The sequence below is a fragment of the Accipiter gentilis genome, chromosome 13, assembly GCF_929443795.1.
Source record: "Accipiter gentilis chromosome 13, bAccGen1.1, whole genome shotgun sequence".
NCBI lineage: Eukaryota > Metazoa > Chordata > Aves > Accipitriformes > Accipitridae > Astur > Astur gentilis.
In genome coordinates this window covers 9943355-9968915 of record NC_064892.1, presented here as the reverse complement: position 1 = coordinate 9968915, position 25561 = coordinate 9943355, and the positions used below count along the sequence as shown (strand labels likewise).

Here is a 25561-nt window from a genome sequence, read left to right as displayed (position 1 = left end):
TTAAGGAATGCTGTGAGTCAGTACGGAATCAAATCTGCGTTAACTCACCAAATACTGCAATTCATTTTTTCTGCTGATACGCTGATACCTCAAGATATTAAACAGCTAGCACAGTTGATTTTGACACCCGCCCGAATGTTAGTGTTTTTCTGGCAGTGGGAGAAGCTCTGTGAAAGGGAACAAGCAACATCACGACAACAAACAGATCCCCTATGGGGAGTAACCACGCAGATGCCGATGGGTACTGGACCCTTCGCATCAGGGAACGCTCAGTTACAATGTGTCACTGAGGTTCATCATCTATCACAGATCTTGGCATATCAAGCTTTTCCTACCGTACCAGACAATATGTACAGCCATGCTTTTAACCAGGTGAAACGGGAGAATACAATTTATGACCACCCTGACATGAACGAGGGCATGAAAGAAAACATGTTCAAAATACTCGCTTTTGAAAATGCTACTGAAAAGACATGCAAAGCATTGTGTAATTTGCCGAAAAATGCAGACGTCGTTGATATGATAGAATACACGGATCGATCAGTGGACTCACAGAAAGTAGCCTATGCTGCCACAGCTCTCCAAGGAGCTACAAAGAAACACAAGGCCAGTAAGACACCCTTGGTCAAGTGTTCTAACTGTGGCAAACGTGGACACATTAGGAGCAAATGTACAGGTACTGTTAACAGTAAGTGCTGCAAGAAGTTTAAGAAAGATAACCATACCACCAAGAATACAGGAAGAAGGGAAACTTTACACCGACCGCGAAGGCCCCTCGCGCGACGACACGAATGCAAGGGGCTTGAGCTGCCAGCCCTCAGGCAGCCTCGCAACCACCCGATCCGCCACCGCAGGAAGCTCCGGAGTGGATGTGGAAACCGCAGTCAACATAAAGGGACCGTTGGGGTTTGGACTTAGTGCATTTTTAATGGGGCAATCTTCAACAGCTCTAGAAGGAATTCTGGTGCTCCCAGGGCTTATTGATGCAGATTATTGTGGGACTGTGAAAATTATGATTCATGTTTTAATCCCTCCTGTTTCTATTCCTAAAGGTACCAGAATAGCACAATTAGTTCCATTCAGGTCGTGTGTTCCGAAGCCGGGTGAAGTACAACGTGGAGATGGTGGATTAGGCTCCACAGGGAAACTGCAGGTATACTTTGCCATGGACACAACAAGAGGTAAACCAGAAAAGGTAGTGCAATTGGAAGGGCCTGATGGAGTTGTTGTCAAGAAACCGATGACAATCAATACAGGTGCTGATGTTATGATTATTTCACAATGCATTTGGCCTCCATCATGGCCATCGATCAATCCAAATTTTGGTATTGCAGGGATAGGGGGCACACAAGCCACCTTAGTAAGTCAGCTACCGATTACATTTGTGTTCCCCGATGGTGAACACATTACGACGTGTCCATATGTCATGACTACCCCAACTGAATTGTTTGGCCTCGTAGGCCATGATTTATTGAGCCAAATGAAGGCAATGTTAGTGACCCATCCCTTTTAGGAGCGGTCACTGAGGGGTAGCCGATTCTGAAAATTAACTGGAAAACAGATGACCCTGTTTAGATTGATCAGTAGCTGCTAAATTCTGAAAGGCTACTAAAAATACAAGGGTTATTTGAGGACCAATAGAGAGCGGGACAAGTTGTTCCTTCTACTAGTCCATGGAATACATCAATATTTACCATTCCCAAGAAAAGTGGGAAGCGGAGACTGTTACATGATCTCAGAGCTGTGAATGTGGTGATGCACAGTATGGGAGCCCTGCAGCCAGGTTTGCCATCTCCAGTTATGCTTCCAGAAGAATGGGATTTGTTAATTATAGATCTAAAAGATTGCACCCAGATGGCGCTGAACGGTTCGCCTTTTCGGTACCATCGATTAACAAGGCAGAACCCTATAAGAGATACCATTGGGTTGTGTTACCGCAATGAATGCGCAATTCCCCCACGATGCGTCAGGTGTATGTGGCCTGGGCATCAGAGCCTGTAAGAAAGCAGTTACCTCAGTAACTTGCCACAGGATGAGATTTTAACTCAATTGCTGGACATCTTAAGCCATCGCAGAGTAATAATCACTCCTGAAAAGGTGCAAAAGGCAGCACCTTGGAAGTATTTGGGGTGGCACATAAATGCTAGTAATGTTAAACCTCAGAAGGTTCAAATAACATGAGAAATTTCAATGTTACATGATGTCCAGAAGCTTGTGGGAGATATCCAGTGGGTGCGGAATCTTTGCGGTATCACTAATGGCAATATGACCCCTCTGGTAGAACCCTTGGGTATGAGAACACTGTGCAGATGAGAAACGGGAAATGACAGAGTTGACGAATTGGTTGCAGCGCCACGGGAGCCTCCTCCAGGGAATCGTTTTCAACAAAGCACGGCAATCACATGCATTCTTGCACCAACCCGCTAGGATGTTAACAAAGCAATTTGACTTACCACTTACTGATGCCCAAGGTATCGTTAAAGCATACCCTGATTGTCAAAAGGAAGGGCTGGGCTTGGGCCGTGGGGTTAACCGATGAGGTCTTTTGCCATTGCAGTTGTGGCAAATGGATGTCACCCATGACACGTGGTTTGGTGCAAAGCGTTCTGTGCACGTGTGTATTGATACCTATCCTGCTGCCATGTGGGCCACGGCACGAACTGGAGAAAAGGCCTTACATATTGAATGACATCTTCACGCTTCCTTTGCAGTACTGGGTGTGCCTAAAGAAATTAAGACGGACAACGGCCCAGCCTATGGTTCTACACGATTTGCTCGATTTTGTAATTTGTGGGGAATTCACCATGGTACCGGTATTCCACATCTTCCCACAGGACAGGCTATTATCGAATGGGCCAACCAAACCCTAAAAGAACATGCTGCAAAAACAAAAAGGGGGAACCCAGGGCTTACTCCCAGAGGAACGATTGGCCAAAGACTTATTTGTGCTAAATTTTCTTAGATTGACAGGTGATCACAAAGACCCACCAATGGTAGTGCATCATGTTCTTTTACAGGCAGAAAGGACGCAACAAAGTACAGGAATCATGGTAATGTATAAGGACCCAGAATCCGGGAAATGGTGCGGATCAGCAGAAGTAAAACTTACTGGGAGATCCCGGCTAAGTGGGTCAAGCCATGGCTTCGCACTGATGCTGGACCCGGAATTGTCCCAATGGCAACTGGCACGGCACCGGCGGGTGCTGAAGCCACTGATCCGACAGATTCTAACTAATAGAGTATTACTAGCGGACACTGAGTCCTTCAGAGAGGTTTTTAGAACAGTGTGCCTTATTGTATATAGAACTTGCTTTAGGTAAAAAGTGTGTTAAGCATAATTTGATTAAACATAGTGTGATTACGGGAAGACAGTGTGGGGTAAATGTAAAAGTTAGTTAAAGCCAAAATCAGGGGTAAGATCTATTTCCATTAATAACCTGGGAACGAGTTTGATTGTGTTTCCACAGATACAGGCCCACGACGGACTCCTGTTCAATTTGCACGACCATCATCATCTGGAGCATCATAGATGATGTGGCAATATGAATACCACCTCAGCTAAAAACTAATGTATAGGTCACCTTGGCTAACATAACAGGTCAAGATTCTCTGCGCATCGCAACTGTATCGTAAAGCCCACGAACCAATAGACAAGATGGCTATGACTCGTGCAGCGCGCCTGGCCAGCGAGCACATGCGTCATAGATTGCAACTGAGGCGGACTTTTGGCACCCGCTGGCCACGTGTGCTAAAACCCGTTCCTCTGCAAATGTATAAATACCGGGATTTTCCGAAGAGCATCGGGCTGGTGTATGGTGAGGTCGTCGTTGCCTCTGTGGGGACGCCCACGGAAAGCTGGCACCTACCGATTGCTGGGCTGAGTTCGTGGAGCAAGATGGCACAAGAATGTATGGATGGTTCATTTTCCTCATAGTCCTCATGGTCTGGGTCATTAGGGGTAACAGGTTAGCTCAAAGAATTATGGGCATTATTGTAGTTACTGTGATTGTAGCTATTGTAATAGTTTTACCTTGTTCAGCTTATTAAGGAAAATGGCATCCCAAGTTATTAAGTAAGCCTGGATTGCTCAAAAACAAAAAGAGGGAGAAAGATTTAAACAGAGACCTACAGTGGATTCAACCTTGTTTTGGTATTACAAATACAGACTTACAGCCGCTGCTGGATTTATTGAGGGGCAGCGATAGCTTAACTTCTACAAGACAACTAAGTGCACCGGGATGGCAAGCCTTGGCAGCAATTGGACAAAAAAAAAGAAGTCACATCATCCATGTCTGGCAGATACGTTCCTGATTTACCCATAAATTTGAAACCTTATGCTGAGATTGATATGGAACACACTGACTGTAGTAAGCAGCATGACAGTGACACCGGTGATTGATCCACATCGGTTAACGCCATGGGACAGTAAGAATGTTTGGGTGTCACTAGCTAAAGCTATTAATCAAACCTCTTTTTGTGTGCTTATGTATTTTATTAGGTATAATGTTGTTTTTACTGTGTTTAATTAATTGTGTTCACAGATCTTTGCAAAGGGCAATACAGCAGGTGTTAAAATTTTACCTCAATCTATTCACAAACAGATAAATTGGTTGAAGAAACATACACAAAGATCCAGCAAGAAACTAGTTGGTTTGATGGGGTGTTAGAGTCAATATTTGGTGGGATAACACCACGGCTAATGTCATTGATTAAGGAAGCCTTACGATGGTTGGGTATATTGATATTAATCTGTGTAATAGTTAAAATTGCGTATGGGTACATGATGAGAGGAGTCTCAAAGCTGACACACCAAGCTCTACTCGCACAAAAAGAAAAAGGGGGAATTGTTGGGAAGTGGCTTGCTGAAAAAGGACATGGGCCTGTGGAAAAGTTGTGCGAGCAGAGTTCTGTGTGAAAGAATGTCAGTTTGAGCAACATGACTAGGCCTTGGCTGAAAATAGATGGCTTTACTGATATTGGGAGAAAAACAACAGCTGGTCTCGCTGTTATCAGGAGAAAGACAGGGACGGTGTGACCTTGGCATAACTTCACAAGTAACTTTTGAAGAAGTTCTCATGAGAAAGTTACTGAACACGCGTAGCTGCCAACCACAAGTGGGTGTGTTTTAGTAAAGAATAAACATTAGCAATGTACCAATCGTATTAGGACTAGTAGGCATAATTATCACAAACTGTATAAATATGAGCTATCCGTGCAAATAAAGTTGAATCACTTCTATCACTCATATTGGGTCGACTTATGTGCATTCCTCCGCCGCTGCAACAAAGGTGCTTTCTTTTATCCGTCATTAACAGTCTGTTTTCACTATTATTCTAGTGGCTTTTTTCCTGAATTCTTCTTAAAGTTTTGGGTGAAAGCACAAAAGCCAGGCAAAATACTTGAATGAAAACTGTACCATAGTCAAATAAAATGATAACACTTTCCTTTTGTTGTAGTTTTTCTACTATAAAGAATAAAACAGGAATACAATTACTTTTAGTCAGGACTCTTACCTCATAGGTGGAGAAATATGAGTTACAATATATGTCTCAAGAACATTTGGGGTATTTTAATCCAATCTCAATTTAATTTGATATTGCATCACAAGGACTGTTATGTATTTCCTCTACTCAACAAAGCACTTTATCAACTTCAGATGCTACAGAAACACACTCAGTATTGTTCTCATCCTACTATTGGCATTGCAGAATGAGTAGAAAGAATATTTATTTTCCTTGTTTTCATAACAGCTTTTTACTGCTCCAATGGAACCAGTCTGCAACCTGAGGCCAAAATGAATTTTAAACCAAGGCCGAAATGAATTTTAAACCAAGGCCAAATTGAATTTGTGTGACTGACTTATTCATTCTGTAGTTCTCTTTTGACTTCTTTTTAAGCAAAATTATGAGAGTTTGGATATGCCAGGATAGTGCTGGGACACATAGTAGGGAATATTCATGTGATGGGAGAAAACCAACTGTATCTCTATTTTCTGAATTATTGAAAGATTAGGTAAATGGGTATGGAAGTTCTTCAGCTGACTCTCAATTCCTGGGTGTGGATTATTTGGTTTTAAAAGGTCTGCTTTGTAGTTGCAACACAATACTGGCATTTTTTCTAACTATGAGTAAGTGCTGAACATTAATAGGTGCTGAAAAGCATCATAAAATTCACACATGATTTCTAGCTTTCATAGTTGTGGGCAAAATGTGAAATTACTGAAACCTGAGAAAACTACACAGAGCTAAAATAAGATGACTAGTAAAAAAAGTATGTGTTCCTTCTACTAAAACATAAGACAATTATTAAGTAGCTCTTAAAATTAATTTGTGTATTTAAATTCTGGAGTTTGGCTCAGCTTGGTGTTGCAGTAATATTACTGATAATTTTCTAATTTTGTTAACCTAAAGTCATAGGCTATATGCCTACCAGTCTAAGTTTGTTCAGGTTAATAGGAATTTTATTATTGATTTCATAGGGCTTTATATCACATTAAATATTTATGATTTCAAAGAAGTACAAATAAAAGCTAAGCTTTGTCTGGTGGGTCAACAAGACAATGTTAATTTCCGTTTTCAGCTGCTCTGAACACACTGATGATTTTAAATAATTCTGTACCCCTGAATCCACTTACAGCTTTAAAACTATTGGTGTTTTTCCTCTGAGCTGCTGGACATTCTACTCAAATATCAAACAGCTTGCCAAGCTTTCTTGGCAGGATGAAGTGTTTGGTCATTACATTATTATTCCTAGAGTTGCTGCTTTCTTCCAGAAGCAACATCACTTGAAAAGTGCAGTCAGTACTGAATAATCTGCTTTTTAAAATCATTGTTAATATTTGCACTTTATAGTGGCTGTTATCTGATGAATTAACAACATTTAGCTAAGCTTTGAAAGAGTGCTTTATGCATGTGTGTGTGATTCCCATAGTGTGAAAGAACAAGGAGAAACAAAGGGGAGGAAATGACACTGTGCAGGTTGAGAGGGAATGAGGGGCAAACCTAGGAATAAAGCACTAGATTCATGTTATTCAGTCCCCAGTTGTATTTCTCAGACCCCTTTCTCCCACACTGAGAGCCTCAGATGTGTTATACTAGACCAAGAGAGAAGACACTTTTTGAAGTGATAATCAGTACTGCCAAGACATGGCACCATCCTGGAGATAAAAAGAATCAGAAATACTGTTTAGCAAAATACCCACTATATCCCTACTGGTCCTGCAGATGAGCCAACTTTACAAGGTCTCAGAAAGCTACAAGGATTTTATCAGGCAACAAGCAGACGCTTTTTACTGAAAGTTTTCCCGAGCTCTACAAGACTACTTCCTATGTTTTTTCATGTCACTGTTCATCCTTATTCTCCCTTGTCATCTTCTGTGAATTTCTTCAGTCAGCTAACCTCTCTGCCACTATCCACAGTTTTTAAAAACTATTTTATTTACTGGTTTATATCAAGGAGTTGAAGGAAGTAATAACTGAAAATAATACTAGCTTTTAGAACATTATTTTGCAGCCTTGCTGTGATTTGGCAAGACTGTATGTTTTAGTGTTTCTTATAGTCATCCATCAAAGTGGATATTGCAGACACCTTGAACTTTTCAAGAATCCTAGCTTCCCACTTATCATGTATTTTCACATTTAGGAGCTGTTTCTAAGATCTGTGTGAGAGCCCACACATGACTGTACACATGAACATCTGTTCTAAGCTGTATCTTCACGTCTAGAGAAAGGCTTTGCATTCATTTATTTATGTAATGCTCCATAGTCAAGCTATTATTGTAGTCTTATAATGCGTATAATGTGAATATGTTCACCATATTTTTTCAAGAATATATTTTGTTAAGTGTGTTCTTTTACTGACAGTAACAACTTCTTACACCTGTTCTGGAATTCAGTTCCACTTATTTCTAGTATTTTTTCAGAATTTAAGACTGTCAAGTACTAAATTACAGGGTCCTATACTATTATTTGAAACTCCCCCCCCCCCCCCCCCCCCCGCCTTTGTCAGCTCAGATTAATTTACAATAGTTTGTAGAATGTTGATGCTTTAATTAGATTTTGGGATGTGTCATTTAACACAATATTATTTTAAATTAAACAGATGTTATTTCAGTATTGTTTCTCATTTTTCTGTCTAACATATGCCTTCTACTATGAGATTTTGCATTTGCTCACAAGGCACATGTAGTTCATGCTGAAATTACTCATGTCTCCTTTTTAATGTGCTGACTAGGATTTGATAAAGTGTCAAAGATTAATCCAAAGATTTGTGTATTTGACACTCATCTGAATCCCTGGAGCATGCCTGGAAAGGCTACACAGCTAGACTATTTTTACTCACTAATTTAAGTGTCATTGTAGGTACCCTGGCATGACTACATAAACATGTATATAGGCCTGATGTGAGCAGCCATAAAGATGACCTGGTTACAAGGGGAAAATTACTGAACAGAAGAAAATGTCTGCTGAAATACTGACAGAGAAAATCCCTGCCAGCCTGGGAACTGTTAGCTTGGGAACTAGGCCTGTTAATCAGAAGCATCCTTGAGAAGTGCAGCTGGCATCTTTGAAGTACAGCTGGGTACCTTGAAAATGGAGACATCCTGAGATACCATCAATAAGCCCAAATACAAGGAACTGTAACTGCAATTTATCAACTGAAAAGGTGAAAAAATAGCCTGGAAAAAGAGGAAAACATCCAGAGAAAGTAAGGATCAGTAACTGCCATTGACCGTTTTAACTGCAAGAACAGGAAAACAGTCTGAAAAAATAAAAATCAGTCTCCAAGTGTAAAAAACATCATCGTTTATTGGATGTTCAGGTCAAAACCAGAAATCAACATCATCTATTAGCTGCTCAAAGTAGTGATGTCCTATGCCTTCTTATGTCTCTGTGATATAAAAACCACTTAATTTTTATCTAGAATGGAGCTTCACTCCCTGAAGAATTCCTGTGCTGCATGTACTTTTGCTTTTCCTAAAGAGGTCTGTGTGAACTTTCTACAAGATCTTGGACTGTCTCTGGGGACACCTGGCTGACTCCAAAATCTGTGCCATAGATCATCTTCGAAGTGAGACTGCTATTTTATTGGTCCCCCTCTGGGCCCACTTCTGGGGTTGGTTTGGTTTGTCCTCCCACTTCTGGGACAGTTGGCCTCCCTTCTGGTATGGTTTGGCCCCCTTCTGGAATCTGTTTAATGCACTTGTTACCATATATATATTTATGTATATAGTAAGCTATCATAAGCATATCTGGTGTTTTATTATTGATAAGTTTGGTTCACTAGGGATAAATTTGTAACCTGTTGTCCAGGTTTCAGCTGGGATAGAGTTCACTGTCTTCCTAGTAGCTGGTACAGTGCTGTGTTTTGGGTTCAGTATGAGAAGAATGTTGGTAACACACTGATGTTTTCAGTTGTTGCTCAGTAGTGTTTAGTCTAAAGTCAAGGATTGTTCAGCTTCTCAAGCCCAGCCAGCGAGAAAGCTGGAGGGGCACAAGAAGTTGGCACAGGACACAGCCAGGGCACCTGACCCAAACTGGCCAATGGTGTATTCCATACCGTGTGATGTCACATCTAGTATAGGAACTGGGAAGTGGGGGCAGGGGGATTGCTGCTCAGGGACTAACTGGGCGTCAATCAGCAGGTGGTGAGTAATTGCACTGCGCATCATTTGTACATTCCAATGCTTTTATTATTACTGTTGTCATTTTATTAGTGTTATTGTTATCATTATTAGTTTCTCCTTTTTATATTCTATTAAACCGTTCTTATCTCAACCCACGAGTTTTACTTCTTTTCCCAATTTTTCTCCCCCATCCCACTGGGTGTGGGGGGGAGTGAGTGAGTGTCTGTGTGGTGCTTAGTTGCTGGCTGGGGTTAAACCACAACACCTGTGATATTATATATACTTTATTGCTTCTGTCATTGGATGCTGTTATTATTGATCGTTGCTGTAATTGGTCGCCGCTATACCATTGATCACTGCTACACTATTGATCACTGCTACTATTGATTGCTGATAATAATTTGTAATAGCTTGATATATACATTCACTTAGTTAATCATAGGTATAACTGCTAGTGATTTTTGTGATAAGTAAAGAAATTTAGAGGATAAAGCCTCTGTGTCCTTGTGTATTATGGAATCCTACAGACACATGGTCTCGAACTCTATACACCCACAAGCCAGGTGTTTTAGGGTGGTTTCAAGGATTCCCAAGAAGGCGAACACACACACTCTGACTATAAGGGGAAAAAGCAAGCATTTATTAACTACAGTTGTGCGTTATACTAAGGGTATCTTGTAAAGGAAATTAACATACCGACCCGAGGACTGCAAGGAAGATGGACTATCCATACGTTCTTCTGCCGTCTTGTGCCGCGAGCTCAGCCCAGCAATTTGTAGGTGCCAGATTTACATGGGTGTCCCCACGGAGGCAATGGTGGCCTCGCCATACACCAGCCCGGTGCTCTTCAGAAAAATCCCGGTATTTATACATTTGCAGAGGAACGGGTTTCGGCACATGTGGCCAGTGGGTGCCAAAACACACCTCAATTGTAACACAGGGAGCCTATGACGCATGCACTCGCTGGCCAGGCGTGCTGCACGAGCCATAGCCACGCTGTCTATTGGTTCATGGGCTTTGACATGCGGCATCTTGTCATCATCCAGCAGTCACGTGCCAATCATGCTCACAGCTGTGCTGTGCAACAGCCTGCTGCCCTTCCTCCCCTGGTATTGCTCAGCTCTCTTATCTCCATGCAGACCCCCAGGTCAGTGAAGAAGGAGGGGGAGGAGATGCTCCAGGCACCGGAGCAGAGATTCCCCTGCAGCCTGTGGGGAAGACCATGGTGAGGCAGGCTGTCCCCCTGCAGCTCAGGGAGGTCCACGGTGGAGCAGATCTCCACCTGCAGTCCCAAGGACCCCACACCAGAGCAGCTGGGTGCCTGAAGGAGGCTGTGACCCCATGGGAAGCCCACGCTGGAGCAGGCTCCTGGCAGGACCTGAGGATCTGCAGAGAGAGGAGCCCACACTGGAGCAGGTTTTCTGTCAGGACTTGTGACCCCGCGGGAGACTCACGCTGGAGCAGTCTGTGCCTGAAGGACTGCATGCCATGGAAGGGACCCACGCTGGAGCAGTTCATGAAGAACTGCAGCCCTTGGGAAGGGCTCACATTGGAGAAGTTCGTGGAGGACTGTCTCCTGTGGGAGGAACCCCACACTGGAGCAGGGGAAGAGTGTGATGAATCCTCCCCCTGAAGAGGATGAAGCAGCAGAAACAACATGTGATTGAACTGATCGTAACCCCCATCCCTGTCCCCCTGTGCCACTGGGAGGGGAGGCTAGGTAGAGAATCCGGGAGTGAAGCTGTGCCTGGGAAGAAGGGAGGGGTGGAGGGAAGGTGTTGAGATTTTGTTTTATTTCCCATTACCCTTCCCTGGTTGATTGGTAAGAAATTGAGTTAATTTTCCCCAAGTTGAATCTATGTTGCCCATGATGGTAATTGGTTGAGTGATCTCTCCTGTCCTTATCTCGACCCAGGAGCCCTTTTGTTATATTTCCTCTCCCCTGTCCAGCTGAGGAGGGGGGAGTGATAGAATGGCTTTAGTGGGCACCTGGTATCCAGCCAGGGTCAACCCACCACAGGAGAAATGTATCACAGTTGTTTGCACTAAATAGCTAATAGACACCATCTACCTTAAAACAAGACAGTGGTTTCTTTTTTCTTCTTACTTTAAAGTTTTTTAAATTAAAAATTTCTCACTATCACACTGATGTGGCTAGCTGCCTCTCTCATTTCAGATTTGTGGGGTTACCACTTTAATACATCACTTAGGAACTTAGTTCATTTTACTGACCACAGTGCATAAGAAGCAGCATTCCAACCCTTTGTGAAAGGAGAACCCCATGTACTCTAACTGGGTACCGGTCTGGAGGAGTGAAATATCGACTCCAAAGCAAGCTGAATGGTAGCAGAGGCAAAGGCAGAGTGATGCAACTGTGCAGACTAAAGTTCTTACCTCCCTCTAAAGGTAATGTCTCAATGTAATCTCATAATTCTACCATTCTTTAACCAAGAGTTGGAGATGTTACTTGTGTGGGGCAATGTCTCAGAGGGGACAGCAGTGTTTTGTCACTTGCTCTTTTCTCCATTTGTAAACCTTTGGCCAGCACTAGTGATCAGCAATGTGCTTATTGCTTTAGGTGTTTTGGAAAACCTAGCTGACTACTTGCACAGTAAACATCAGGGAACTGGAAATGCCCAATTAAATTCTAATGCATGATTCAGGTTTTATTTTTTTAGCTGTCACAACCATCTTGGCTGAGGGTGTGAAAATAGAGCACAAGTCACCCTAGTTTTTGTGAGTTGTACCTACATTGTAATGCTATACAGTAACTGGAAATATACCACCTTTTTATGCTGATTTTCTGTCATTTGGACATGATTTTAAGGAAGTAAGCTGAAGTCAGCCATGTGAATGTAATCACTGTGGTTCATTATGCTGAAAAAAATAATGAGAAAATAAATACTCTGGAAGAAATCCATTTCTTTATAGAGAAGTCCTGGGCTTGAAACATGATTCCCTGTATCTAAAAATCTATTCTTCATTCTCTGTTGTCATTGTTTAAGTAAATATTGGTTACTTGCATTTTTTGTGTCATAGTCACTAGTTATGAAGTCTGTATTTTATGATCATTTGAATTACAGATATTGCTCATGGGATGTGTGATTTTTTTTTTATTTTTTTTTTTACTGTTGACTTCACTGGAATCAAGATCTGTGCCACAAAGAGTTGTTTGTTTCTGTATTCCTAAGACTAAAAGCTTTTGTATGATACTACTTTTTTTTTTCTTTGTAAATCATCGTGACCTTATACCAGAGCAGTTTATTGAAATGCCAGTATCAATTCACAAAAACAACTCTCCCCCCAATGTTTGGTTTGTTGTTTTTTTTGTTTTTTGTTTTTTGCTTTTTTTCTAATCAGTTTTCTTTATTCTGGCATTCTTTTGTTCACTATAACTTTGAAATGTGTGGATCTACAAACAGCATTCTTTTTTTCATTAGTTATGTCCATTTCAATTAACATTCTAACTCACAATCATTGTTCAAGTACAGTGAGGTGGAAGAGCAAAGGGAGATATAGGCAGAAGGAGATAAGAAATAGCAGAAACATGGAATCTATATTTTTAACACCTGTTTTAGCTTTGCACCACAAAAGACTTACAGAAATGCAAAAAGTAATAAATTGTCTTTCCTTTATTACTAGATTTTTGAGCAAAATCTACCATCCCAAAATGAATAAATCTTTTATTATTATGAACCCATAGAATTTATGTTGAGACTTAATTAATTTTTAATTTTTTTGAGAAGTTTGTTAATATGTAAATGGCAATTTTTGGGAAATATAAACACGATGGCAAAGAAATAAAACAAAAAATGTTGCAGAAAGTTCTGGTGATTCTTCAAAAAGAATTTACATAGTATTTTCTGCTTCAAATTCTATTAACAATAAAAAAAAAAAAAAAAAAAAAAGAAAGAAAAACAGGCAAAGAAATTTTTATTATCCTGGTTGATCATGTTACTGGGTTTCTGAAATGTCATTTAGTCATACCTCAGGAAAAGGGGAAGTGGGAAAAGTAAAGGGAAGTCTGGTTTAAGATCAGGATTTCTGTCTTGTCTCTTTCAGAAGTATCCAAAACAAACTTATCCACTTCTTTCCATTTCTTTCCCCAAATGTTAATTACAGAAGCTCTGGAAGGCTGAGATCCAAACTGTGATTCAGTTCTATGTTCTTATCTCCATTACCAGTGTTATGAAAACCTTCAAATTTAGTTCAAATGAGGATAAGACACTCCCCATTTTAGAATGTATTACATGTATTAAAATATTATTGTCCCTAAAAACATACAATCCAAAATACTGATTACCCTTGTATTTGTGAGTTAAAGGAATTCTAGAGGCTATGGAAATATTTTATTCTATGAATCTGAACTGTTATTTTTATATCTTTGAATAATAGTTGGTCAATAACAGAAAACTGTTTCTTTTCTGTAAGGAATATAATACTAATGATGTTGAAGATTTCTTTGACTACACATAATGTTAGAAAAAACTGTCATAACTACCATCATAGTACTTAGGCTACACCATCTGGTACACAACAGGAATGTTCAAATCCAAATTTATTGTATCAGACTATATTCTCTGTATAGGATTACTAACTCAGTCAATCTATTGAAATGCTTTATTTGCTAACCAGAAAATTCTGACTTAATTCTAAAATGAAAAATTTTGAAGTTTATTGAATCTGAAAGAATTTAGAAGGGGTTTTTAGTGTGCTTTATTGTTTACACAACTGCAATATATATAACAAAGCAACATATACACATATATACATTTGTACAATACAACATAGGAAGTTTAAACTGTAAATATTTAAGTATATATGTAATAAGGTTTTTCATTATTTTGATAAGGGTTGACATCAGAAAGCTCAATGTAATTGTACAAAATCACAGAGAAGCAACAGATGGATTATTTTTACAGCTTAAATAAAATTCTTTTGTTTTAAAACAGAAATATAAAGTAAATATTTTCCACTTTTTCCTATCAAGCTGGAGGAAACCTCTCTGAAATGCATAGAAAATAGTATTATTCTTGCCATGAAAGAGTGAGTCGGAAGGCATTCCCTTTTCACTTGCCACAAAGTAACACAGTAAAAAGTGTTTTTCTAATAAGCTGGCAAGAGTTCACAAAGAGTTTAGGTTCAGTCAGGTCCTGAGCAAACAAAATACTGTTGTGATAAAATAAGGTTCTGGAGATTTATACGCTGATGAAAATATCCACATACTTATGGAAATTTAGCAGATTCTCCAGGAAATTATGAGAATCAGTACTCCTCAGGCTTCTCCATGTTCTCTCAACTTCCATTCAAAAGCATATTTAGAGAACCTTTTCCTCCTTTCTCTGCTAGGTGCTTGTTTCAAGAACACACAGGAAAAAAATCATATACTTAAACAAATGTTTTTACTACCAGTTTAGATATCATAGGCTATCATAAGCTGTGGCTTTACTAGCTAGTAAGGCAGTGCAATAGAAAAGGCTCTACTGAGTCAGATCAGGCCCAGTCAGCATAGGTTTACGAAAGGCAGGTCCTGCTTGACTAACCTGATCTCCTTCAATGACAAGGTGACCCACTTAGTGGTTGAGGGAAAGGCTGTGGATGTTGTTTACCTGGACTTTCATAAAGCCTTTGACACCATTTCCCACAGCATTCTCCTGGAGAAAGTGGCTGATCATGGCTTGGACGGGCATACTCTTCAAAACTGGCTGGGTGGACAGGCCCAAAGAGTGGTGGTGAATGGAGTTAAATCCAGTTGGTGGCTGGTCACAGGTGGTGTTCCCCAGGGCTCAGTACAGGGGCCAGTTCTGTTTAATATATTTATCAATGATCTGGACAAGGGCATCAAGTGTGCCCTCAGTAAGTTTGCAGATGACACCGAGTTGGGCAGGAGTGTTGATCTGGTTGAGGGTAGGAAGGTTGTACAGAGGGATCTGGACAGGCTGGATTGATGGGCTGACCTCAACTATATGAGATTCAACAAGGCTGAGTGCTGGGTCCTGCACTTGAGTCACAACAGCCCCATACAATGCTACAGGCTTGGGGAAGAGTGGCTGGAAAGCTGCCTGGCAGAAAAGGACCTGGGGGTGTTGGTCAACAGCCAGCTGAATATGAGCCAGCAGTGTGCCCAGGTAGCCAAGTTGGCTAACGGCATCCTGGCTTCTATCAGAAATAGTGTGGCCAGCAGGACTAGGGGAGTGATCGCCCCCCTGTACTTGGCACTGGGGAGGCCGCGCCTCGAGTACTGTGTTCAGTTTTGGGCCCCTCACTGCAAGAAAGACATTGAAGTGCTGGAGCGTGTCCAGAGAAAAGCAATGAAGCTAGTGAAGGGTCAAGAGACCAAGTCTTATGAGGAGTGGCTCAGGGAACCGGGGTTACAGAAAAGGGTCTGGAGAAAAGGAGGCTCAGGGGAGACCTTATCACTCCCTACAACTACCTGATAGGAGGTTGTAGTGAGGTGGGGGTCAGTCTCTTGTCCCAAGTAGCAAATGATAGGATGAGAGAAAACAGCCTCAACTTGTGCCAGAGGAGGTTTAGATTGGATATTAGGAAAAATTTCTTCACGAAAAAGTTTATCAAGGATTGGAACAGGCTGCCCAGGGAAGTGGTTGAGTAACCATCCCTGGAGGTATTTAAAAGATGTGGCACTTAGGGACATGGTTTAGTGGTGGACTTGGCAGTCTTAGGTTAATGATTTGACTTGATGATCTTAAAGGCCTTTTCAAAACTAAATTATTCTATGACTCTATTAGTGAAACAATACTGAGAACCTGACATTTATGCTATATGCTTTACAGGGGACTGACTTGCTGAAGTCTAAGTCTTTCCAAAGAAAACATCTCCACAAGGCTGGCTGGTAAAAGTCACAAAATAACAGCAGACACACCACCTTCCCTAAATGTCATGTAGGATACCCAAGGACATTTAAAACACACCTGCTTAGGCACCTGAATCACTCTCCCAAAATTTCTGAAATTTTTTTCATGGATCAGTAGATTACATGGATTTCTCATTTCCATTGATTGATAGAGTCATCAAAAGGGATTGTCACAGACCTTTCTTTTTTCAGTTTCAGTTATTGGGTCATTTTTGTAGTCCTACAGTTTATTAACACTAATGTGATTATATGGCTTATATAAATGCATATATAGATGAGATATAGATGTATATAGGGAGATATAGCTGTATATAGAGAGGTAATGATGTACATGCAAGGTTGGTTTTGCTTGTTTGCTTGTTTCTCTTTTTCTATATGTGCCTTGTGCCAACACTGAAGCTACATTTTAATCCCAGCCTACAGGCTGCATTTTCTACAGCTGTCAAAGTTGAAAATGCCTTTCAAATTGTAGTATCAAAACCAGTTTATTTGGAAAACTTTTCTTAGACAACTGCAATAAGGAAATCAGCTGATGGTTTTATAGCTGCTGTCCTTAGCCACTATCTTAAAAAATTCACCACCTCTTGATGAGGATTCTAATATGAGATTCTATCATGACTTTTTATGCAGTGTTGTCTTTAGTGTCTATTTGGAAGCTTTTTTAATATCTTTGGGATATTTGGAAAGATCACAATATTCCTTAAATACAAAATTTCCAAACCTATTAAACTTTCTTCTTTGTTTTTATTTTAGTATGTAGCCCTTTGCTTTTTACTTTTTTTTTTTCTTCACACTGGCATGTGTCCAGAGTCTCATTCTTGTTGGTGCTCCATTAGAAAAAAAGTAAATTACAGAGCTTTTTCATACGAACCAAGATGGGATTACTCTCACCAAATGTAAACATGCATATTTGAACTTTTCACTCCAGCTTCCTTTGTAGATAATACAGAAGAAAAAGAACCACAGTTTATCTGATCATGAGGCAGACTTCAAAGTAGGTCAAAATAATTTAATGATTTTTTTTCTCTGTACTGAATATAAAGAGAATCTAAACGGAGAATCTTAAAGTACATAACATTGTGTTTGTAAAATACAGTTAATGTGGGAAAATATGGTAAGCAATGCTGGTTTCTGAAAAGGGGAGCGAAAAATCACAGTAGTGAAAGTGGAGAGCAAGGCATTTTTATCTGGGTTTCAACTATTCTGTGTTACATCTACATTACATACTTTATCATGTTGACAAACCTAATAATACCAAACCAAAACCAGAAAGACCAGAAAACAGACAAAGTTGGATTTCCTGGGACATATATCCACATTTTATCATGGCACACACACATGTAAACTAATAAATGACTGCATTTTAGTTTTTTTAATTACCTTTGAATATTCCAGTAGAGTGATTGGTAGTTAAAAGGGGTTTTTTTTCTGATTGCTCTTTGTTTGGAAGGAGTTCTTTATTTGTTTCTTTTATATTTTCTAAGGCCCAGTGAACTGATAAAGAATCTTTTTAATTTACCAAAGAAAACAGGGTGAAATAAACAGATACTGATAGATAGCAGTTTGGATAGTCATATTAAGTGTAGGGTTCAGCGTCCGGAAGATCTCGCGATGTTACGGAAAGATGGAGGGTTAGTCGCAGCCCTATGACACATCTGTAACCCCACCTGCCCTTGTTAGTATAAAAGGGATTAACTGCGCAATAAAAGACGGAAGTTGGCGCTCACACCGTGTGTGTTATCTGTCTCTTTCCCTGGTCCGGGTCGACCAGTGATCTTATCGCGGCACCTTGATATGTAGCGAACGCTACATAGTGGTGACCCCGACGTAATCGGTCCCACAGGCGACGATGGAACTTGCGCAGGTGATTAAGGTATTGAAAGTGTTAGCTAATGAGGTGGGTGCCCGCGGAGCGATTAGGAGGGGCCCCACAGGCGAATGCATCCAGTGGATGCTGCGCCGGGGAGGTATTGGTTCTCCTAGAGAAGTTTTAAACCCCCCAAAATGGGGAGAAATTTGGAAGTCTTTGCTCCAATCTGCGCTCGCCCCCGAGCGCAGAGCTGCAGAACGATTACAAACTTGGGGAAAAGTGGAGAGGGTGGTTACAGAAGGACAGAAAGCCGGGGCGTGCTGGTTGGTGGCGTGAGCTGCTTTGTTTGCGGATGAGGCACCGCCTCAGGAACAGTGGGAGACGGTGCCCTCGGGGACAGTGAGTCAGACTCAGACAGAGTGGGCGGTCGTGGAGCAGGGCTCGCAGACAGATCTCTCTCTGATTAAGGGCGGGGACGCGGGAGGTGCGGCGGAGACCGAGGTTTTTCCTATTGAAAAGGCACCAGCGGGGCCTGGTACGCCCCCCTTCTCGGAAGTTTTCCTGGGAAGAATTACGGCGGGTGGTTTGGAAGGGCTTAGAGGAATGCCTCTTGGACTGGGTTCCAGGCAGGGATGTTAAGGGACATTTATACTGTAAGTTGAGAGAGCGGGAGGAACGGCCACCCATGGAGGGAGCAGTTAGGAGACTGCGGGGGTTGGACACGGTGGCAGAGGAGGAAACACCCCCTGTGAGGGAGATCAGGCGCCCTTGCTGGGAGAGCGGACTGAGCCTCCTGGGATTGAGCCTCCCGTGCCTGCTGAGCCTAAGTCTACTGCGCCTTTGCCGGAACAGGTTAAACCCTCGTCTGGGTCCTTGTGGAAGTGGCGCGAAGTGCCAGCGCAGGGCAATTCCGATAGTTCTGACAAGGAGAAGGGGGATGGTGCAATACGGAGGCCGTCAAAACCTGCGCCACAGACTCAAATAGAGGAGGGACCGAACATTTTGCAGAGAGTACAGGGTCTGTTGCGGAGGCTTGAGGGGGTCATACAGAATGCAGAGCGTGCAGTGCCGCTAATGCCCCCCACACAGGGGGACGGGGTTGGCCAGGAAGAGGGCACCCGAGAGGGCACAGACTGGCGACTGATTGCCAAAGAATGTTGCCTTTCAGGGGTGCAGTTTCAGCCGGTCGTTCTCCCTATTCAAGCAGCGGCGCGAGGAGGGTATGAGTGGACACCTTTTGATGTAAAGACCATTCGGGAACTCGCGAGTACTGTGCAGGCACTCACTTTGTTCGAATGTCTGCTTTCAATGCCTCTTGCTCCCTTTGATGTGATGCAGCTGATGAGAGGGGTTCTGCCCCCATCATTGCTGTTGTTGTTTAAGGAAGAATGGCGAGCTCAGTGCCTTAAGGTCGTGACTGATGCTCAGGATCCTGGTCACCACCTGGCAGGAGTGACCATGGAGCAACTCATGGGGGAGGGGCAGTTTGTGACACCTCAGGCGCAGGCACAGGGCATGCGCGGACGTGACTTTGCGGCAGTCGCGGCTACCGCCTTGGCCGCATTTAAACATGTCGCGGCTATGGACAGAGCAGATCCCACTTGGGTGAAGATCCGCCAGGGGATTGCCGAGAGGTTTACAGCCTTTTTAGATCGGCTTCAGGTTGCTGTACAGGCTGCAAACCTTCCGGAGGCAGCTAAGGAAGCGGTTGTGGTTGAGTGTGCTAAGGCTCAAGCAAACCCACAGACCGCAGCGCTTCTCTCTCATTTGCCAGCGGGCTCATCGCTGGGCGAAATGATACGTCACGTACTGGAAAGGGAGCAACAACAAGAATCGTGTCCGCTAGCAGCGCCTTTGAAGCAAGTTTTGCAAGGGGGTAGAGGCGCCTGTCACCAATGTGGGGGTAGGGGCCATATAGCGAGGAATTGCGCAACCAGACCTGGAGGGTTGGCTCAGGAGGTGGGGGCGGGCAACCTCTGCTGTTGGAGATGTGGTAAGCACGGACACAGAGCTCGAGACTGCCGTGTACCCGGGGCCCAGTGGGGGGCTCCGTGGTATACAAAACAACGAGAACTGATGTCGGGAAATGAGATGGGGGGAGGGATGGGGTCCGAGCTCTCCCCTTTAAATTTTGTACAGGACCCAGTGACAACAACTCAGGATCAACTGGTGCTTCCGTGGAACTGACCGCCGAGAAGGAGGGACAGGTTCAGGGCAATGTAACAACCGTTCCGGCAGTTCCTCCTGTTGCCCAAATAGCATTGACCATGGAAGATCGTGAGCTGTTTGCCCTCTCTATCCCGGAAAGGAACCATCAAGTGCCCATGCAACGGTATCAGTGGCAAATGCTCCCCCAAGGCATGAAAAATTCACCAACTCTCTGTCAGACCGCGGTGTCTGCTATACAGGGTGCCTTAGCAGAGTTTACGGGGACAATAGCGGGACATGAGGTCCATCCTTGTGGGGAGATCTTGCATGCCTTACCCATTCTTCCAGCACAGCAGGTGGCAAAACACCCTAATAATGAGTGCACAATTTTTACTGACACATCCTCCAAGATCAGCAAAGCCGTTTGTGTTTGGAAAGAAGATGGGGCATGTCACCAGGTAGACTATACTGAACCAAGTCGCTTAGTACAGTTTTTGGGGGCCACGGCAGTGACCATGGCATTGTTACATTGGCCGACAGAGCCCTTAAATGTGGTCATGGATTCACTGTATGTATATAAGGTTTTGGTTGCAGGGGAATGGGCACTAGCCTCTTCTATGGAGATAGCCCGTATGCTGCTGAACGCCTTACAGTTATGTAGTGTACCCGTTTTCCCTATTCATGTTACCAGTAACTCTGGTCTCCCTGGACCATTAGCTGAAGGGAACAGCCGTGCTGACCAGGCAGCACAAACGTTGTTGGCTGTTGTTGGTGATGATAACATTACGCCAGCAAGGGCACGCGTGATGACGTTACACCGCCTTTTGCATTGCGGTCCACGAGGCCTGGTGATGCTAATGGATATTTCTCATGCTGAAGCCAAAGAAATTGTCGCAGCTTGCCCTCATTGTGCCCAAAGAACCCTTTGGGAGGCTGGGGTCAACCCTCGTGGTTTGCGGCCAAATCAGATCTGGCAAACGGATATTGCAGAATATGCTCCTTTTAAGCCACAGTAGCATTTACATGTTACAGTAGACATTTATAGTAGATGTATTTTTGCTACACCACACACTAAATGGAATAGTTTGGCAGTTAAACAACACTGGCGTGTTTGCATAGCTCAACTAGGTATTCCGCAACAGACTAAGACAGACAATGGTGCACTTTTTAGTGGGGAAAAGGTGGAACGGTTTTGTGCAACCTGGGGTATTAACCTTATACATGGCATCCCTTATAATAGCTGCGGCCAAGACATTGTAGAACGAGCACATCGAACCTTAAAGACCTTGCTCAATCGGCTTAGGGAGGGGGAGCAGGAGGAGCCCTCCTGGTTACAGGATAATGTACCTGTTCTCCGTATACAGCGTCTTCTGTTAACTGCATTACCTTCATTAAATCAGACAGTTCGAAGGGACCTGGAGCAGACGATGGCGCAGTGACATTTTACGAGCATGGAAGAGAAAGGTCCCTACCCATTGGTCTGTGTGTGTGACTTTCAGACACGCCAATGGGAAGGGCCATTTGAGCTGCGTTGTCTCGGGCGAGGGTATGCCTGTGTACAGATGCCTGAAGGGCTACTGAAATGGGTCCATAGTCATATGGTTCATCCTGCCCTAACCTCGTAGTGTTTGAGTGTTTTTCTTTATAGATTGCTGTCATCCTATCCTGGCTTGTGTCGCCTTGGGTATCTGCTACAATTTCTGGCAGTGGATGCAGGGCCAGTTGGGGAGACCGATGCTTGTCCGGACTACATCCCTTTCAGACCCCATCAACGCATGCCTTTATGGGATCCGGCTGTCAGGGGCGGAGTTGCAGAGTTGCTTACAGCCGGGAATCTGGATGCCCCAGACAATAAGCCTTGGCTTTCCATTTACCATTTGTGTGGATTACATTTATGTGTGTTTAAGATACAGTGTTTAAACTTAGTTGTAGAAATATGCTTGTGTTTGTAGTACTTTACACAGTTAGTTCTTTGTGTGAAGCTGTTTATAACAATAGAAACTAGTTAGTCATAGGGAGGGGGAGATGTAGGGTTCAGCGTCCGGAAGATCTCGCGATGTTACGGAAAGATGGAGGGTTAGTCGCAGCCCTATGACACATCTGTAACCCTGTCTGCCCTTGTTAGTATAAAAGGAATTAACTGCACAATAAAAGAGGGAAGTTGGCGCTCACACCGTGTGTGTTATCTGTCTCTTTCCCTGGTCCAGGTTGACCAGTGATCTAATCGCGGCACCTTGATATGTAGTGAACGCTACATTAAGTGCCTAAGCTTTGGGTAAAAAAAAAAAAAAAATAATAAAAGCATAAGTTACTTAGCACTTTAATATGGCTTTTGCTTGTTATGCTATCATAGAATCATAGAACCATAGAATAGTTTGGGCTTGAAGGGACCTTTAAAGGTCATCTAGTCCAAACCCCCTGCAATGAGCAGTGACATCTTCAACTAGATCAGGTTGCTCAGAGCCCCGTCCAACCTGATGTGGAATGTTTCCAGGGTTGGGACATCTACCACCTCTGCGTTTTTGAATGCAGAGATGAATAAATTATAAAATGTCTTATAGAGTCTGATTTTTCAATTAATTTCAGTAGTAGCAAGATCTGAGTTTATATGTAAAACATATTCTGAAAACATTAGGTCAAGCCCATGGTTCATTATATGTTATGATTCCATAGCAGCACTGCCACCCCCAAATTGCTACTGTTGTACACTGTTTACTTTGATGTTTTCTTTTGGTCCATGTTAGTACAGCTGCAAGGCCAAAGAGGTCTTAGTGAATGACAAGGGTTCCTAGATGATACAAGTGATTAATTATAGTAAAATCCTAATCTCATTTCCAAATAATGTGGCCTAATGAAGACTACCATTTTAAAATCTTGCCATTATTTTCACAGTGTAATGGCACGTTACTGTACAAAAAATGTTTCTGTCTTTGTAAAAACAGCTAGGATACTGATGGTTAGTTTTTTTTAATGCATTCCTTTTCTTATACAGTGCTCTTCATAATTTTATTATCACATGGAGGTAAAATAATTTCTCTTAAATATTAAAGAAAACTAAAGCTTTTCAAAAGCCTTGCTGCACAAGACACTGACTTACTATACATGACAAACTTTTAACAGTTTTCTTATGTCTAAGAGGATATTAGCTTCTTTAGAGACTCTCAGCATCTGAGGGATTTAAATATTTCAGATATAAAAGGCAGAGGAAGAAGTTGCAAACGTAACTGTTTTGTAACCCCTCAGACAGATTGCAAACTATTTCCTCTGTGCAGGGCAGAGAGGATGTTTGTCTGTTACAAACACCAACTTCAAGCTAGAGATTTTTTTGTTTCTGAACAAGATGGCAGCTGTTGTAATAATCCATTGCATAAATCCATTGCCTGAATTGCTACAAAAAGGATGTTCTCCACAACTTGTCAATACTTCTCATAGTAAGGAATAAATCTTCTCAATAGTGGTCTTAATAGGGAGCTTGGTTTAGGATTCGTAAATTTTATTTGACATCTACCAAGGTAATGGGACTGCTACTACATTAAAAAAATCTCAATAAATAATATAAATAGAATGAGAAACCTCATTTTAGACATTGTATTGATTGTTATTTTGAGTAGAAAATTAAATCTCAGCAGGACATGGAAATTTGTTATGTCCTCCGACACTGAGGGAGTGTAGTAGAGGTTTCAAAAAGTTTGAAATACTCATTGTTGGGAATTGGCTTGATGAGAAAGGACATGGGTCTATGGAAAAGTTGTGCGAGCAGAGTTGTGTGTGAAGGAATGTCAGCGTGGGCAGCAAGACTAGGCCTTGGCCGAAGACTGCTGTCCTTGCTCATATCAGGAGAAAAACAACAGCTGGTCTCGCTGATATCAGGAGAAAGACAGGGACAGTGTGACCTTGGCATAGTTTCATAAGCAACTTTTGAAGAAGTTCCCATGAGAAAGTTACGGAACACGCATAGCTGCAAATCACAAGTGGGTGTGTTTTAGTAATGAATAAACATTAGCAATGTACCAATCATATTAGGACTAGTAGGCATAATTATCGCAAACTGTATAAATATGAGCTATCTGTGCAAATAAAGTTGAATCACTTCTATCACTCATATTGGGTCAACTTATGTGCATTCCTCCGCCGCTCCAACAAATGGCGCCCAAACGGGGACAGAAGAAAGGGGAATTGGAGCGACGGACACTGAGAAGCACCGGTAGCAGCGACCGGGGGGCAAAAGATTAACCGAACGCTGATCGTCTTGGTTGGTGTGTTAACTCTCGTGCCTGGACCGTCCAAAAGGGGTTCGCCGTCAGTGAGGGGTACTGGAAAAAGGCTGCAAAGACTTTTTAACCGAGGTGCCTTAATCAAGGTAGCGCCAAGGAGTATCAAGAAGCCGGCCGGCAATGGATCAAGAGGTAGCCCTAAAATTATTACAGTGCTTTTTAGAAAAGCGGGGGGTAAATTGCGTTAAGCAAGTTTCAGGATTAGTTGCTTTAGGTCATGTTAAGGGATGCTTTAAGAATCCGGATTTATTATTTGAGGAGAGTGAATGGCGTAGATTAGGAGACGTATTATGGGATATGGTAATTGACGATGACAAATCAGCTAAAAAACTAATGAAGCAAGGACAGAAACCTTTCAATTAGTGTGGGTACAGCTTTTGAGCTTAGTACCTGGAATGCTATCGGAAACTCCTTATGGGATGAAATTAGTGACGGGTCTAAAGAAGTTAAAGATCTTGCAACTTTATGGAAATTGATTAAGACAACTCTGTAAGAAATGAAAGCAGATCGTAAAGCATCTGCTTTTGCTGCTCTCTCTTTCCAACCGCAAGAGAAAGGGAAAAGCAGGGAGAAAACCATAATGCAGCGAGAGAGACTTTTTGGAGCTTGTTCGCCTGCTCTTGTGCCCTTGACTTCTGCTCCACTCCCTGGGACTGCCGATATTAATCAGCCATCTGACAGTTCCCAAGCCTCCCTAACCGTACGATTAAAGGAAACCCTACAGAATCAGGGAGTGAGTAAAAATCTGCCTATGAAAAAACAGCCCCCAGATACCACCGTTCAACATGAACAAATTATACCTAGCATACACCCTGATTCAAATAATGCAA

General features: G+C 42.4%; 1 protein-coding gene across 4 annotated transcripts; it reads left to right on the top strand.

Moving 5' to 3' along the window:
* The first annotated feature begins 391 nt into the window (after positions 1 to 391).
* LOC126045238 (uncharacterized) lies at positions 392 to 4515 on the top strand. Of its 4 annotated transcripts, none has more exons than XM_049816028.1 (2): positions 392 to 1153; positions 3018 to 4515. In XM_049816028.1, the coding sequence occupies exons 1-2, from the start codon at positions 566 to 568 to the stop codon at positions 3318 to 3320; spliced, it is 891 nt and encodes a 296-aa protein (XP_049671985.1). In that variant the 5' UTR covers positions 392 to 565; the 3' UTR covers positions 3321 to 4515. The 4 variants fall into 4 exon arrangements, with proteins under 4 accessions (XP_049671985.1, XP_049671987.1, XP_049671984.1 ...); XM_049816030.1 differs by having other exon boundaries at positions 2712 to 4515; XM_049816027.1 differs by having other exon boundaries at positions 392 to 1195.
* Positions 4516 to 25561: the final 21046 nt, after the last annotated feature.